The sequence below is a fragment of the Salvelinus alpinus genome, chromosome 10 (assembly GCF_045679555.1).
Source record: "Salvelinus alpinus chromosome 10, SLU_Salpinus.1, whole genome shotgun sequence".
NCBI lineage: Eukaryota > Metazoa > Chordata > Actinopteri > Salmoniformes > Salmonidae > Salvelinus > Salvelinus alpinus.
The window spans coordinates 82,580,270-82,596,396 of record NC_092095.1 but is presented as its reverse complement, the minus strand read 5'-3'; the positions used below and the strand labels follow the sequence as shown (position 1 = coordinate 82,596,396).

General features: G+C 47.2%; 1 protein-coding gene across 1 annotated transcript in view; it reads left to right on the top strand.

Annotated features, from left to right (window-relative positions):
* Positions 1-16,127, top strand: part of gpc6a (glypican 6a) — a 441,936-nt gene that overhangs the window by 325,896 nt on the left and 99,913 nt on the right. The window contains exons 5-6 of the mRNA XM_071331027.1: positions 935-1,065; positions 9,457-9,606. Of these exons, the coding sequence (XP_071187128.1) occupies positions 935-1,065; positions 9,457-9,606 (281 nt within the window). The remainder of the gene's footprint in view (positions 1-934; positions 1,066-9,456; positions 9,607-16,127) is intronic.

Genomic DNA, 16,127 nt, shown 5'->3' with positions numbered 1-16,127 from the left:
CGGTCCTGTTTCCACAGATACCGGTCCTGTTTCACAGATACCGGTCCTGTTTCACAGATACCGGTCCTGGTTCCACAGATACCGGTCCTGTTTCCACAGATACCGGTCCTGTTTCCACAGATACCGGTCCTGGTTCCACAGATACCGGTCCTGGTTCCACAGATACCGGTCCTGTTTCACAGATACCGGTCCTGGTTCCACAGATACCGGTCCTGGTTCCACAGATACCGGTCCTGGTTTCTCAGATACCGGTCCTGGTTCCACAGATACCGGTCCTGGTTCCACAGATACCGGTCCTGGTTTCACAGATACCGGTCCTGGTTCCACAGATACTGGTCCTGGTTTCACAGATACCGGTCCTGTTTCCACAGATACCGGTCCTGTTTCCACAGATACCGGTCCTGGTTTCACAGATACCGGTCCTGGTTCCACAGATACCGGTCCTGGTTTCACAGATACCGGTCCTGTTTCCACAGATACCGGTCCTGTTTCCACAGATACCGGTCCTGGTTCCACAGATACCGGTCCTGGTTCCACAGATACCGGTCCTGGTTCCACAGATACCGGTCCTGGTTCCACAGCTGTTTTACTGAAGAGTAACATAATTCGTCGTTTTTTGTTCGTGTTAATTAGGAGGCTGTTGAATTAACAATTACTCTTTGATGTTCTCTATGCCCTTACTGAGTTCAAAGTCCCTCGAGAAGATCTGTGTTTGTGTGTGTGTGTGTGTGTGTGTGTGTGTGTGTGTGTGTGTGTGTGTGTGTGTGTGTGTGTGTGTGTGTGTGTGTGTGTGTGTGTGTGTGTGTGTGTGTGTGTGTGTGTGTGTGTGTGTGTGTGTGTGTGTGTGTGTGTGTGTGTGTGCGTGCGTGCGTGCGTGGGTGTGTGTGTGTGCTGTCAGATCTAACGTCTCCTCTCTCTGTGTGTGTTGTTACAGATGCCATGTTGCTGGTAGTTGACCGGCTGGAGGGACCCTTCAACATCGAGGCCATCATGGAACCCATAGATGTGAAGATCTCTGAAGCCATCATGACCATGCAAGACAACAGCATGACAGTTTCAGCTAAGGTAAAGACAACAACATGACAGTTCAGCTAAGGTGAAGACAACATGACAGTTTCAGCTAAGGTAAAGACAACAGCATGACAGTTTCAGCTAAGGTAAAGACAACAGCATCACAGTTTCAGCTAAGGTAAAGACAACAACATGACAGTTCAGCTAAGGTGAAGACAACATGACAGTTTCAGCTAAGGTAAAGACAACAGCATGACAGTTTCAGCTAAGGTAAAGACAACAGCATCACAGTTTCAGCTAAGGTAAAGACAACAACATGACAGTTCAGCTAAGGTGAAGACAACATGACAGTTTCAGCTAAGGTAAAGACAACAGCATGACAGTTTCAGCTAAGGTAAAGACAACAGCATCACAGTTTCAGCTAAGGTAAAGACAACAACATGACAGTTCAGCTAAGGTGAAGACAACATGACAGTTTCAGCTAAGGTAAAGACAACAGCATGACAGTTTCAGCTAAGGTAAAGACAACAGCATCACAGTTTCAGCTAAGGTAAAGACAACAACATGACAGTTCAGCTAAGGTGAAGACAACATGACAGTTTCAGCTAAGGTAAAGACAACAGCATGACAGTTTCAGCTAAGGTAAAGACAACAGCATCACAGTTTCAGCTAAGGTAAAGACAACAACATGACAGTTCAGCTAAGGTGAAGACAACATGACAGTTTCAGCTAAGGTAAAGACAACAGCATGACAGTTTCAGCTAAGGTAAAGACAACAGCATCACAGTTTCAGCTAAGGTAAAGACAACAACATGACAGTTCAGCTAAGGTGAAGACAACATGACAGTTTCAGCTAAGGTAAAGACAACAGCATGACAGTTTCAGCTAAGGTAAAGACAACAGCATCACAGTTTCAGCTAAGGTAAAGACAACAGCATGACAGTTCAGCTAAGGTGAAGACAACAGCATGACAGTTTCAGCTAAGGTAAAGACAACAACATGACAGTTTCAGCTAAGGTAAAGACAACAGCATGACAGTTTCAGCTAAGGTAAAGACAACAGCATGACAGTTTCAGCTAAGGTAAAGACAACATGACAGTTTCAGCTAAGGTAAAGACAACATGACAGTTTCAGCTAAGGTAAAGACAGCATGACAGTTTCAGCTAAGGTAAAGACAGCAGCATGACCGTTTCAGCTAAGATGAAGACAACAGCATGACAGTTTCAGCTAAGGTAAAGACAGCAGCATGACAGTTTCAGCTAAGGTAAAGACAGCAGCATGACAGTTTCAGCTAAGGTAAAGACAACATCATGACAGTTTCAGCTAAGGTAAAGACAACATGACAGTTTCAGCTAAGGTAAAGACAACATGACAGTTTCAGCTAAGGTAAAGACAACATGACAGTTTCAGCTAAGGTAAAGACAACAGGACAGTTTCAGCTAAGGTAAAGACAACAGGACAGTTTCAGCTAAGGTAAAGACAACATAACAGTTTCAGCTAAGGTGAAGACAACAACATGACAGTTTCAGCTAACGTGAAGACAACAGCATGACAGTTTCAGCTAAGGTGAAGACAACAACATGACAGTTTCAGCTAAGGTAAAGACATCAGCATGACAGTTTCAGCTAAGGTGAAGACAACAACATGACAGTTTCAGCTAAGGTAAAGACAACAGCATGACAGTTTCAGCTAAGGTAAAGACACCATGACAGTTTCAGCTAAGGTAAAGACAACAGCATGACAGTTTCAGCTAAGGTAAAGACAACAACATGACAGTTTCAGCTAAGGTAAAGACAACATCATGACATTTTCAGCTAAGGTAAAGACAGCATGACAGTTTCAGCTAAGGTGAATCCAGAGCATTGTCAGAATGTCCGTTCGTAAATTCAGAGCGTTTGCTCTCAGAGCCACCCTGGACGCTATGGCCGAGGAGTAGAGTTGATCCGAGCGTTCAACGGCAAACAAGCACCGAAGCTAACTGGCTAACATTAGCTGTTTACTTCCAGACATAAATGAGAGAACACCTCACTCTGATCATTTAACTCTCCCTAGCAGAGCTGTGATTATTATTATTTGACCATGCTGGTCATCTATGAACATTTGATCATCTTGGCCATGTTCTGTTATAATCTCCACCCGGCACAGCCAGAAGAGGACTGGCCACCCCTCATAGCCTGGTTCCTCTCTAGGTTTCTTCCTAGATTTTGGCCTCTCTAGGGAGTTTGTCCTAGCCACCGTGCTTCTACACTTGCATTGCTTGCTGTTTGGGGTTTTAGGCTGGGTTTCTGTACAGCACTTTGAGATATCAGCTGATGTACGAAGGGCTATATAAAATAAACTTGATTTGATTTTGGTTAGGCTGTTTTCATTTCTCTGATCATTTTTCTCTCCCTAGCAGAGCTGGTTAGGCTGTCTTCATGTTATCCAGAGCGTTGGTGACTGTAACTGAGCTGCTGGAAAACAATTTAATGGCGCTTTGTTTTTGCCGACGTTTGGCCGACACCGGCCGTGTTCAACGGGTGTTGAGGGTTCGTAAATTCATCAGGTATTCTGTGCGAGAGTGCCCTGAAATCGGAATAGATAGCCAGAATTAACAATGTCCCTTGAAGCGCACAATGACTATACCACTTGGCTACCTAAATATGCACAATGGCTACCTAAATGAATTGGCTACCACTTGGCTACCTAAATATGCACAATGGCTACCTAAATGTGATCCCCAAATCAGAGACAACGATAAACATCTGCCTCTGATTGGGAACCATATCAGGCCACCATAGACATACAAATCACCTAGACCTACAACACCCCTAGACATACAAAACCCCCTAGACAATACAAACCCCTAGACAATACAAAACCCCTAGACAATACAAACCCCTAGACAATACAAACCCCTAGACAATACAAACCCCTAGACAATACAAACCCCTAGACAATACAAACCCCTAGACAATACAAAACCCCTAGACAATACAAACCCCTAGACAATACAAACCCCTAGACAATACAAACCCCCCTAGACAATACAAACCCCCTAGACAATACAAAACCCCCTAGACAATACAAAACCCCTAGACAATACAAACCCCCTAGACAATACAAACCCCTAGACAATACAAACCCTCTAGACAATACAAACCCCTAGACAATACAAAACCCCCTAGACAATACAAACCCCCCTAGACAATACAAACCCCTAGACAATACAAAACCCCCTAGACAATACAAACCCCCCTAGACAATACAAAACCCCTAGACAAACCCCTAGACAATACAAACCCCCTAGACAATACAAACCCCTAGACAATACAAAACCCCTAGATAAACCCCTAGACAATACAAACCCCCTAGACAATACAAACCCCTAGACAATACAAAACCCCCTAGACAATACAAACCCCCTAGACAATACAAACCCCTAGACAATACAAACCCCTAGACAATACAAACCCCCCTAGACAATACAAACCCCCCTAGACAATACAAACCCCCTAGACAATACAAACCCCTAGACAATACAAAACCCCCTAGACAATACAAACCCCCTAGACAATACAAACCCCTAGACAATACAAAAACCCCTAGACAATACAAACCCCCTAGACAATACAAACCCTCTAGACAATACAAACCCCCTAGACAATACAAACCCCTAGACAATACAATCCCCTAGACAATACAAACCCCCCTAGACAATACAAAACCCCCTAGACAATACAAAACCCCCTAGACAATACAAAACCCCCTAGACAATACAAAACCCCCTAGACAATACAAAACCCCCTAGACAATACAAAACCCCTAGACAATACAAAACCCCCTAGACAATACAAACCCCCCTAGACAATACAAAACCCCCTAGACAATACAAACCCCTAGACAATACAAACCCCTAGACAACACAAACCCCTAGACAACACAAACCCCTAGACAATACAAACCCCCCTAGACAATACAAAACCCCCTAGACAATACAAACCCCTAGACAATACAAACCCCTAGACAACACAAAACCCCCTAGACAACACAAACCCCTAGACAACACAAAACCCCTAGACAATACAAACCCCTAGACAATACAAACCCCTAGACAACACAAAACCCCCTAGACAATACAAACCCCTAGACAATACAAAACCCCTAGACAATACAAACCCCTAGACAATACAAAACCCTCTAGACAATACAAACCCCTAGACAATACAAACCCCTAGACAATACAAAACCCCTAGACAATACAAACCCCTAGACAATACAAAACCCTCTAGACAATACAAACCCCTAGACAATACAAACCCCTAGACAATACAAAACCCTCTAGACAATACAAACCCCTAGACAATACAAAACCCTCTAGACAATACAAACCCCTAGACAATACAAACCCCTAGACAATACAAACCCCTAGACAATACAAACCCCCCTAGACAATACAAAACCCCCTAGACAATACAAAACCCCTAGACAATACAAACCCCTAGACAATACACACCCCTAGACAATACAAAACCCCCTAGACAATACAAAACCCCTAGACAATACAAACCTCTAGACAATACAAAACCCTCTAGACAATACAAACCCCTAGACAATACAAAACCCTCTAGACAATACAAACCCCTAGACAATACAAAACCCTCTAGACAATACAAACCCCTAGACAATACAAACCCCTAGACAATACAAACCCCTAGACAATACAAACCCCCCTAGACAATACAAAACCCCCTAGACAATACAAACCCCTAGACAATACAAAACCCCTAGACAATACAACACCCCTAGACAATACAACACCCCTAGACAAGTCAAAACCCCCTAGACAACACAAACCCTAGACAATACAAACCCCCCTAGACAATACAAAACCCCTAGACAATACAAACCCCTAGACAATACAAAACCCCTAGACAATACAACACCCCTAGACAATACAACACCCCTAGACAAGTCAAAACCCCCTAGACAACACAAACCCTAGACAATACAAACCCCTAGACAATACAAACCCCTAGACAATACAAACCCCCTAGACAATACAAACCCCTAGACAATACAAAACCCCCTAGACAATACAAACCCCTAGACAATACAAACCCCTAGACAATACAAAACCCCCTAGACAATACAAACCCCTAGACAATACAAAACCCCCTAGACAATACAAACCCCTAGACAATACAAACCCCTAGACAATACAAACCCCTAGACAATACAAAACCCCCTAGACAATACAAACCCCTAGACAATACAAAACCCCCTAGACAATACAAACCCCTAGACAATACAAAACCCCCTAGACAATACAAACCCCTAGACAATACAAACCCCTAGACAATACAAAACCCCCTAGACAATACAAACCCCTAGACAATACAAAACCCCCTAGACAATACAAACCCCTAGACAATACAAACCCCTAGACAATACAAACCCCTAGACAATAGAAAACCCCCTAGACAATACAAACCCCTAGACAATACAAAACCCCCTAGACAACACAAACCCTAGACAATACAAACCCCTAGACAATACAAACCCCTAGACAATACAAAACCCCCTAGACAATACAAACCCCTAGACAATACAAAACCCCCTAGACAATACAAACCCCTAGACAATACAAAACCCCCTAGACAATACAAAACCCCTAGACAATACAACACCCCTAGACAATACAACACCCCTAGACAATACAAAACCCCTAGACAATACAAACCCCTAGACAATACAAACCCCCTAGACAATACAAACCCCCTAGACAATACAAACCCCTAGACAATACAAAGCCTCTAGACCTACAAAACACTAGACCTACAAAAACCCTAGACAATACCAAAACTAGCGTATCCACCCTAGTCACACCCTGACCTAACCAAAATATAAAGAAAACAGAGATATCTCAGGTCAGGGCGTGACAGTACTAGGTATGTTTTGTTAAAAGAGAAGCTTGTTTTATATCAGGCCCGTTCTGGACAAATATTTTAACTGTCAGGACATGACCTTAAAACTCAATATTATCTGCCTTGGGTTTTAGAATTCCATTGCAGAACCTCTTCTTTACATTCAGTAAGGTTCCGTGAACTGTCAGGACATGACTCCGTTCAATAACTTCAGACTCATCAGAACAGCAGAGACACCCTGGTGTCCATTGGCCTTGTGTCTAGAATGGATACTAGTTAAGTCAGACAGGGTGAGTTAAGTCCACGGTCAATATGATGGAGTTTCAGAAAGTCCTCATGGTTTCGTAACATTTCTGTCAAATGTAATCCCGTATATTGGAAATGGTTTTCAAATCCCCATGCTGCTGAACGAGGCCAAACCACAAATGACAGTGTAGTGTGAACCACGACATCACGGAGCTACCAGCCAAATGACAGTGTAGTGTGAACCACGACATCACGGAGCTACCAGCCAAATGACAGTGTAGTGTGAACCACGACATCACGGAGCTACCAGCCAAATGACAGTGTAGTGTGAACCACAACATCACGGAGCTACCAGCCAAATGACAGTGTAGTGTGAACCACGACATCACGGAGCTACCAGCCAAATGACAGTGTAGTGTGAACCACGACATCACGGAGCTTCCAGCCAAATGACAGTGTAGTGTGAACCACGACATCACGGAGCTACCAGCCAAATGACAGTGTAGTGTGAACCACGACATCACGGAGCTACCAGCTGTTCCAAGAACAGACCCATGTTTCTGAGGAGATAGATGTCTCTGCCTGTTCCTCCCCCCTCCTCCCCCGTTCCTTCCTGTAGGTCTACTGAATGGCACTGGGCTGTAGGTCTACTGAACGGTGCTGGGCTGTAGGTCTACTGAATGGCGCTGGGCTGTAGGTCTACTGAATGGCGCTGGGCTGTAGGTCTACTGAATGGCGCTGGGCTGTAGGTCTACTGAATGGTGCTGGGCTGTAGGTCTACTGAATGGCACTGGGCTGTAGGTCTACTGAATGACGCTGGGCTGTAGGTCTACTGAATGGCACTGGGCTGTAGGTCTACTGAACGGTGCTGGGCTGTAGGTCTACTGAATGGCGCTGGGCTGTAGGTCTACTGAGTGGCGCTGGGCTGTAGGTCTACTGAATGGCGCTGGGCTGTAGGTCTACTGAATGGTGCTGGGCTGTAGGTCTACTGAGTGGCGCTGGGCTGTAGGTCTACTGAATGGCGCTGGGCTGTAGGTCTACTGAGTGGCGCTGGGCTGTAGGTCTACTGAATGGCGCTGGGCTGTAGGTCTACTGAATGGCGCTGGGCTGTAGGTCTACTGAATGGCGTTGGGATGTAGGTCTACTGAATGGCGTTGGGCTGTAGGTCTACTGAATGGCGTTGGGCTGTAGGTCTACTGAATGGCGTTGGGCTGTAGGTCTACTGAATGGTGTTGGGCTGTAGGTCTACTGAACGGTGCTGGGCTGTAGGTCTACTGAACGGCGCTGGGCTGTAGGTCTACTGAGTGGCGCTGGGCTGTAGGTCTACTGAGTGGCGCTGGGCTGTAGGTCTACTGAATGGCACTGGGATGTAGGTCTACTGAATGGTGCTGGGCTGTAGGTCTACTGAGTGACGCTGGGCTGTAGGTCTACTGAATGGCGCTGGGCTGTAGGTCTACTGAGTGGCGCTGGGCTGTAGGTCTACTGAATGGCGCTGGGCTGTAGGTCTACTGAATGGCGTTGGGCTGTAGGTCTACTGAATGGCGTTGGGCTGTAGGTCTACTGAATGGTGTTGGGCTGTAGGTCTACTGAATGGCGCTGGGCTGTAGTTCTACTGAATGGTGTTGGGCTGTAGGTCTACTGAATGGCGCTGGGCTGAAGGTCTACTGAATGGCTTTGGGCTGTAGGTCTACTGAATGGCGTTGGGCTGTAGGTCTACTGAATGGTGTTGGGCTGTAGGTCTACTGAATGGCGTTGGGCTGTAGGTCTACTGAATGGGGTTGGGCTGTAGGTCTACTGAATGGCGCTGGGCTGTAGGTCTACTGAATGGCGCTGGGCTGTAGGTCTACTGAATGGCGTTGGGCTGTAGGTCTACTGAATGGCGTTGGGCTGTAGGTTTACTGAATGGTGTTGGGCTGTAGGTCTACTGAATGGCGCTGGGCTGTAGTTCTACTGAATGGTGTTGGGCTGTAGGTCTACTGAATGGCGCTGGGCTGAAGGTCTACTGAATGGCTTTGGGCTGTAGGTCTACTGAATGGCGTTGGGCTGTAGTTCTACTGAATGGTGTTGGGCTGTAGGTCTACTGAATGGCGTTGGGCTGTAGGTTGATGTTGGCATTGTATTAAACCCTCTTAGAATACAAGACTCCTCGATATGACTAATGCACATCTGTGGTACCCCTGTCCTACTTGACTGTCTCTCTCTGTATATCTCTGTCCTACTTGGTTAGTTGTAAAGTACGTTAGTCTTCTCCACAGTAAGTTAACTGGGTCTCTCTCTCTCTGTGGTCTTTCAGGTGTTCCAGGGGTGTGGTCAGCCCAAGCCGTCTGGGATGGGCAGCAGCAGATCAGCCAGGGGGATCTCTGATGTCTTCAACGCCCGCTTCAGACCCTACAGCCCAGAGGAGAGACCCACCACGGCAGCTGGCACCAGCCTGGACAGACTGGTAAGAGATGAGGGAGGAGGGCAGACTGGTAAGAGATGAGGACAGGGAGGATGACAGACTGGTAAGAGATGAGGGCAGGGAGGAGGACAGACTGGTAAGAGATGAGGACAGGGAGGATGGCAGACTGGTAAGAGAGGAGGACAGGGAGGAGGACAGACTGGTAAGAGAGGAGGACAGGGAGGATGGCAGACTGGTAAGAGAGGAGGACAGGGAGGAGGGCAGACTGGTAAGAGAGGAGGACAGGGAGGAGGGCAGGGAGGACCTGTGTTTAGGGGAAGGAAGGGTGGCAGGGAGAGAACCAGTCTAGTCTCAGATATAGACAAGAGACCAGAACCTGTGGTTAGGAGAAGGAAGGGTGGCAGGGAGAGAACCAGTCTAGTCTCAGATATAGACAAGAGACCAGAACCTGTGGTTAGGAGAAGGAAGGGTGGCAGGGAGAGAACCAGTCTAGTCTCAGATATAGACAAGAGACCAGAACCTGTGGTTAGGATAAGGAGAAGGAAGGCTGGCAGGGAGAGAACCAGTCTAGTCTCAGATATAGACAAGAGACCAGAACCTGTGGTTAGGAGAAGGAAGGGTGGCAGGGAGAGAACCAGTCTCCGATATAGACCAGAGACCAGAACCTGTGGTTAGGATAAGGAGAAGGAAGGCTGGCAGGGAGAGAACCAGTCTAGTCTCCGATATAGACAAGAGACCAGAACCTGTGGTTAGGATAAGGAGAAGGAAGGGTGGCAGGGAGAGAACCAGTCTAGTCTCAGATATAGACCAGAGACCAGAACCTGTGGTTAGGAGAAGGAAGGGTGGCAGGGAGAGAACCAGTCTAGTCTCAGATATAGACAAGAGACCAGAACCTGTGGTTAGGATAAGGAGAAGGAAGGCTGGCAGGGAGAGAACCAGTCTAGTCTCAGATATAGACAAGAGACCAGAACCTGTGGTTAGGAGAAGGAAGGGTGGCAGGGAGAGAACCAGTCTAGTCTCAGATATAGACAAGAGACCAGAACCTGTGGTTAGGATAAGGAGAAGGAAGGCTGGCAGGGAGAGAACCAGTCTAGTCTCAGATATAGACCAGAGACCAGAACCTGTGGTTAGGGGAAGGAAGGGTGGCAGGGAGAGAACCAGTCTAGTCTCAGATATAGACAAGAGACCAGAACCTGTGGTTAGGAGAAGGAAGGGTGGCAGGGAGAGAACCAGTCTAGTCTCAGATATAGACCAGAGACCAGAACCTGTGGTTAGGATAAGGAGAAGGAAGGCTGGCAGGGAGAGAACCAGTCTAGTCTCAGATATAGACAAGAGACCAGAACCTGTGGTTAGGAGAAGGCTGGCAGGGAGAGAACCAGTCTAGTCTCAGATATAGACCAGAGACCAGTTTCTTCTATATCAGACCAATGTTATAGAAGTCTCTTTCTCTGGAAGGTTGGAATCATACTGTCTACTAAGAGAGCCAACAGAGAGATAGTTGAGATTAAATCACGTTTATATTATCCTTTAGTCCTATATAGTGCACTAGTTTAGACCAGGGCCCTATAGAACCCTATTCCCTATATAGTGCACTACTTTAGACCAGGGCCCTATAGAAGCCTATTCCCTATATAGTGCACTAGTTTTGATGGCCCTGGTCAAACGTAGTGCAGAATAAAGGGAACGGGGCTCCATTTGGAACACAGTCCCTCCTCTCTGTTGAATCCTCAGTTCCATGATCGGCTCATGGCTCTGTGTTGACTCATACACAGCCTGACACCCTCGGTCTCCCACCATCCTGTCATCTCCCCAGGGGAGAGTGAAGTGGCCAGGGAAAAGTGTGCTCTCTCCTCTCAAGCACTCTCTCACTCTACTGTTACCTTGGTGGTCACACCGTGGAGGGTTTTATGGGAACAAAGAGCTGGTGGTCACACCGTGGAGGGTTTTATGGGAACAACGTGGCTGGTGGTCACATCGTGGAGGGTTTTATGGGAACAAAGAGCTGGTGGTCACACCGTGGAGGGTTTTATGGGAACAAAGAGCTGGTGGTCACATCGTGGAGGGTTTTATGGGAACAAAGAGCTGGTGGTCACATCATGGAGGGTTTTATGGGAACAAAGAGCTGGTGGTCACACCGTGGAGGGTTTTATGGGAACAAAGAGCTGGTGGTCACATCATGGAGGGTTTTATGGGAACAGAGAGCTGGTGGTCACACCGTGGAGGGTTTTATGGGAACAAAGAGCTGGTGGTCACATCATGGAGGGTTTTATGGGAACAGATAGCTGGTGGTCACACCGTGGAGGGTTTTATGGGAACAAAGAGCTGGTGGTCACATCGTGGAGGGTTTTATGGGAACAAAGAGCTGGTCGTCACACCGTGGAGGGTTTTATGGGAACAACGAGCTGGTGGTCACATTGTGGAGGGTTTTATGGGAACAAAGAGCTGGTGGTCACACCGTGGAGGGTTTTATGGGAACAAAGAGCTGGTGGTCACACCGTGGAGGGTTTTATGGGAACAAAGAGCTGGTGGTCACATCGTGGAGGGTTTTATGGAAACAAAGAGCTGGTGGTCACACCGTGGAGGGTTTTATGGGAACAAAGAGCTGGTGGTCACATTGTGGAGGGTTTTATGGAAACAAAGAGCTGGTGGTCACACCGTGGAGGGTTTTATGGGAACAAAGAGCTGGTGGTCACATCGTGGAGGGTTTTATGGAAACAAAGAGCCGGTGGTCACATCGTGGAGGGTTTTATGGGAACAACGAGCTGGTGGTCACACCATGGAGGGTTTTATGGGAACAAAGACCTGGTGGTCACACCGTGGAGGGTTTTATGGGAACAAAGAGTTGGTGGTCACATCGTGGAGGGTTTTATGGGAACAACGTGGTTGGTGGTCACATCACATCGTGGAGGGTTTTATGGGAACAACGTGGTTGGTGGTCACATCACATCGTGGAGGGTTTTATGGGAACACCGTGGTTGGTGGTCACACTGTGGAGGGTTTTATGGGAACAAAGACCTGGTGGTCACACCGTGGAGGGTTTTATGGGAACAAAGAGCTGGTGGTCACATCGTGGAGGGTTTTATGGGAACAATGAGCTGGTGGTCACACCGTGGAGGGTTTTATGGGAACAAAGACCTGGTGGTCACACCGTGGAGGGTTACATTACCCCACCATGGTGATACATTACCCCTCCAGGATGATACATTAACCCTCCAGGATGATACATTACCCCTCCAGGATGATACATTACCCCTCCGGGATGGTACATTACCCCTCCATGATGGTACATTACCCCTCCAGGATGTTACATTACCCCTCCAGGATGGTACATTACCCCTCCAGGATGATACATTACCCCTCCAGGATGTTACATTACCCTCCAGGATGGTACATTACCCCTCCATGATGATACATCACCCCTCCAGGATGATACATTACCCCTCCAGGATGATACATTACCCCTCCAGGGTGATACATTACCCCTCCAGGATGATACATTACCCCTCCGGGATGATACATTAACCCTCCGGGATGATACATTACCCCTCCCGGATGTTACAATACCCCTCCTGGATGTTACATTACACCTCCTGGATGGTACATTACCCCTCCGGGATAATACATTACCCCTCCGGGATGGTACATTACCCCTCCGGGATGATACATTAACCCTCCGGGATGATACATTACCCCTCCCGGATGTTACAATACCCCTCCTGGATGTTACATTACACCTCCTGGATGGTACATTACCCCTCCGGGATAATACATTACCCCTCCGGGATGGTACATTACCCCTCCTGGATGTTACATTACACCTCCAGGATGGTACATTACCCCTCCGGGATAATACATTACCCCTCCGGGATGGTACATTACCCCTCCATGATGGTACATTACCCCTCCAGGATGGTACATTAGCCCTCCAGAATGGTACATTACCCCTCCAGGATGATACATTACCCCTCCAGGATGATACATTACCCCTCCAGGATGATACATTACCCCTCCAGGATGATACATTACCCCTCCAGGATGATACATCACCCCTCCAGGATGATACATTACCCCTCCAGGATGATACATTACCCCTCCAGGATGGTACATTACCTCTCCAGGATGATACAATACCCCTCCAGGATGTTACATTACCCCTCCAGGATGATACATTACCCCTCCAGGATGATACATTACCCCTCCAGGATGATACATTACCCCTCCAGGATGATACATTACCCCTCCATGATGATACATTACCCCTCCAGGATGGTACATTACCCCTCCAGGATGGTACATTACCCCTCCAGGATGATACATTACCCCTCCAGGATGATACATTACCCCTCCAGGATGCTACATTACCCCTCCAGGATGATACATTACCCCTCCAGGATGGTACATTACCTCTCCAGGATGATAAAATACCCCTCCAGGATGTTACATTACCCCTCCAGGATGATACATTACCCCTCCATGATGATACATTACCCTTCAGGATGATACATTACCCCTCCAGGATGATACATCACCCCTCCAGGATGATACATTACCCCTCCAGGATGATACATTAACCCTCCAGGATGATACATTACCCTCCAGGATGATACATTACCCCTCCAGGATGATACATTACCCCTACAGGATGGTACATTACCTGTCCAGGATGATACAATAACCCTCCAGGATGTTACATTACCCCTCCAGGATGATACATTACCCCTCCATGATGATACATTACCCTTCAGGGTGATACATTACCCCTCCAGGATGATACATTACCCCTCCAGGATGATACATTACCCCTCCATGATGATACATTACCCTTCAGGATGGTACATTACCCCTCCAGGATGGTACATTAACCCTCCAGGATGATACATTACCCTCCAGGATGATACATTACCCCTCCAGGATGATACATTACCCCTCCAGGATGATACATTACCCTTCCAGGATGCTACATTACCCTCCGGGATGATACATTACCCCTCCAGGATGATACATTACCCCTCCAGGATGAAACATTACCCCTCCATGATGATACATTACCCTCGGGGATGATACATTACCCCTGCAGGATGTTACATTACCCCTCCAGGATGGTACATTACCCCTCCAGGATGGTACATTACCCCTCCAGGATGATACATTACCCCTCCAGGGTGATACATTACCCCTCCAGGATGATACATTACCCCTCCAGGATGATACATTACCCCTCCAGGATGATACATTACCCCTCCAGGATGGTACATTACCCCTCCAGGATGTTACATTAACCCTCCAGGATGGTACATTACCCCTCCAGGATGATACATTAACCCTCCAGGATGATACATTAACCCTCCAGGATGATACATTACCCCTCCAGGGTGATACATTACCCCTCCAGGATGATACATTACCATCCAGGATGATACATTCCCTCTGCATTACCCCTCCAGGATGATACATTACCCCTCCAGGATGATACATTACCCCTCCAGGATGATACATTACCATCCAGGATGATACATTCCCTCTGCATTACCCCTCCAGGATGATACATTAACCCTCCAGGGTGATACATTACCCCTCCAGGATGATACATTACCATCCAGGATGATACATTCCCTCTGCATTACCCCTCCAGGATGATACATTACCCCTCCAGGATGATACATTACCCCTCCAGGATGATACATTACCATCCAGGATGATACATTCCCTCTGCATTACCCCTCCAGGATGATACATTACCCCTCCAGGATGATACATTCCCTCTGCATTACCCCTCCAGGATGATACATTACCATCCAGGATGATACATTCCCTCTGCATTACCCCTCCAGGATGATACATTACCATCCAGGATGATACATTCCCTCTGCATTACCCCTCCAGGATGATACATTACCATCCAGGATGATACATTCCCTCTGCATTACCCCTCCAGGATGATACATTACCCCTCCAGGATGATACATTCCCTCTGCATTACCCCTCCAGGATGATACATTACCCCTCCAGGATGATACATTACCCCTCCAGGATGATACATTACCCCTCCAGGATGATACATTACCCCTCCAGGATGATACATTACCCCTCCAGGATGATACATTACCCCTCCAGGATGATACATTACCCCTCCAGGATGATACATTACCCCTCCAGGATGGTACATTACCCCTCCAGGATGATACATTACCCCTCCAGGATGATACATTACCCCTCCAGGATGATACATTACCCCTCCAGGATGATACATTACCCCTCCAGGGTGATACATTACCCCTCCAGGATGATACATTACCCCTCCAGGATGATACATTACCCCTCCAGGATGATACATTACCCCTCCAGGATGATACATTACCCCTCCAGGATGATACATTACCCCTCCAGGATGATACATTACCCCTCCAGGATGATACATTACCCCTCCAGGGTGATACATTACCCCTCCGGGATGATACATTACCCCTCCGGGATGATACATTACCCCTCCAGGATGATACATTACCCCTCCAGGATGATACATTACCCCTCCAGGATGATACATTCCCTCTGCATTAACCCTC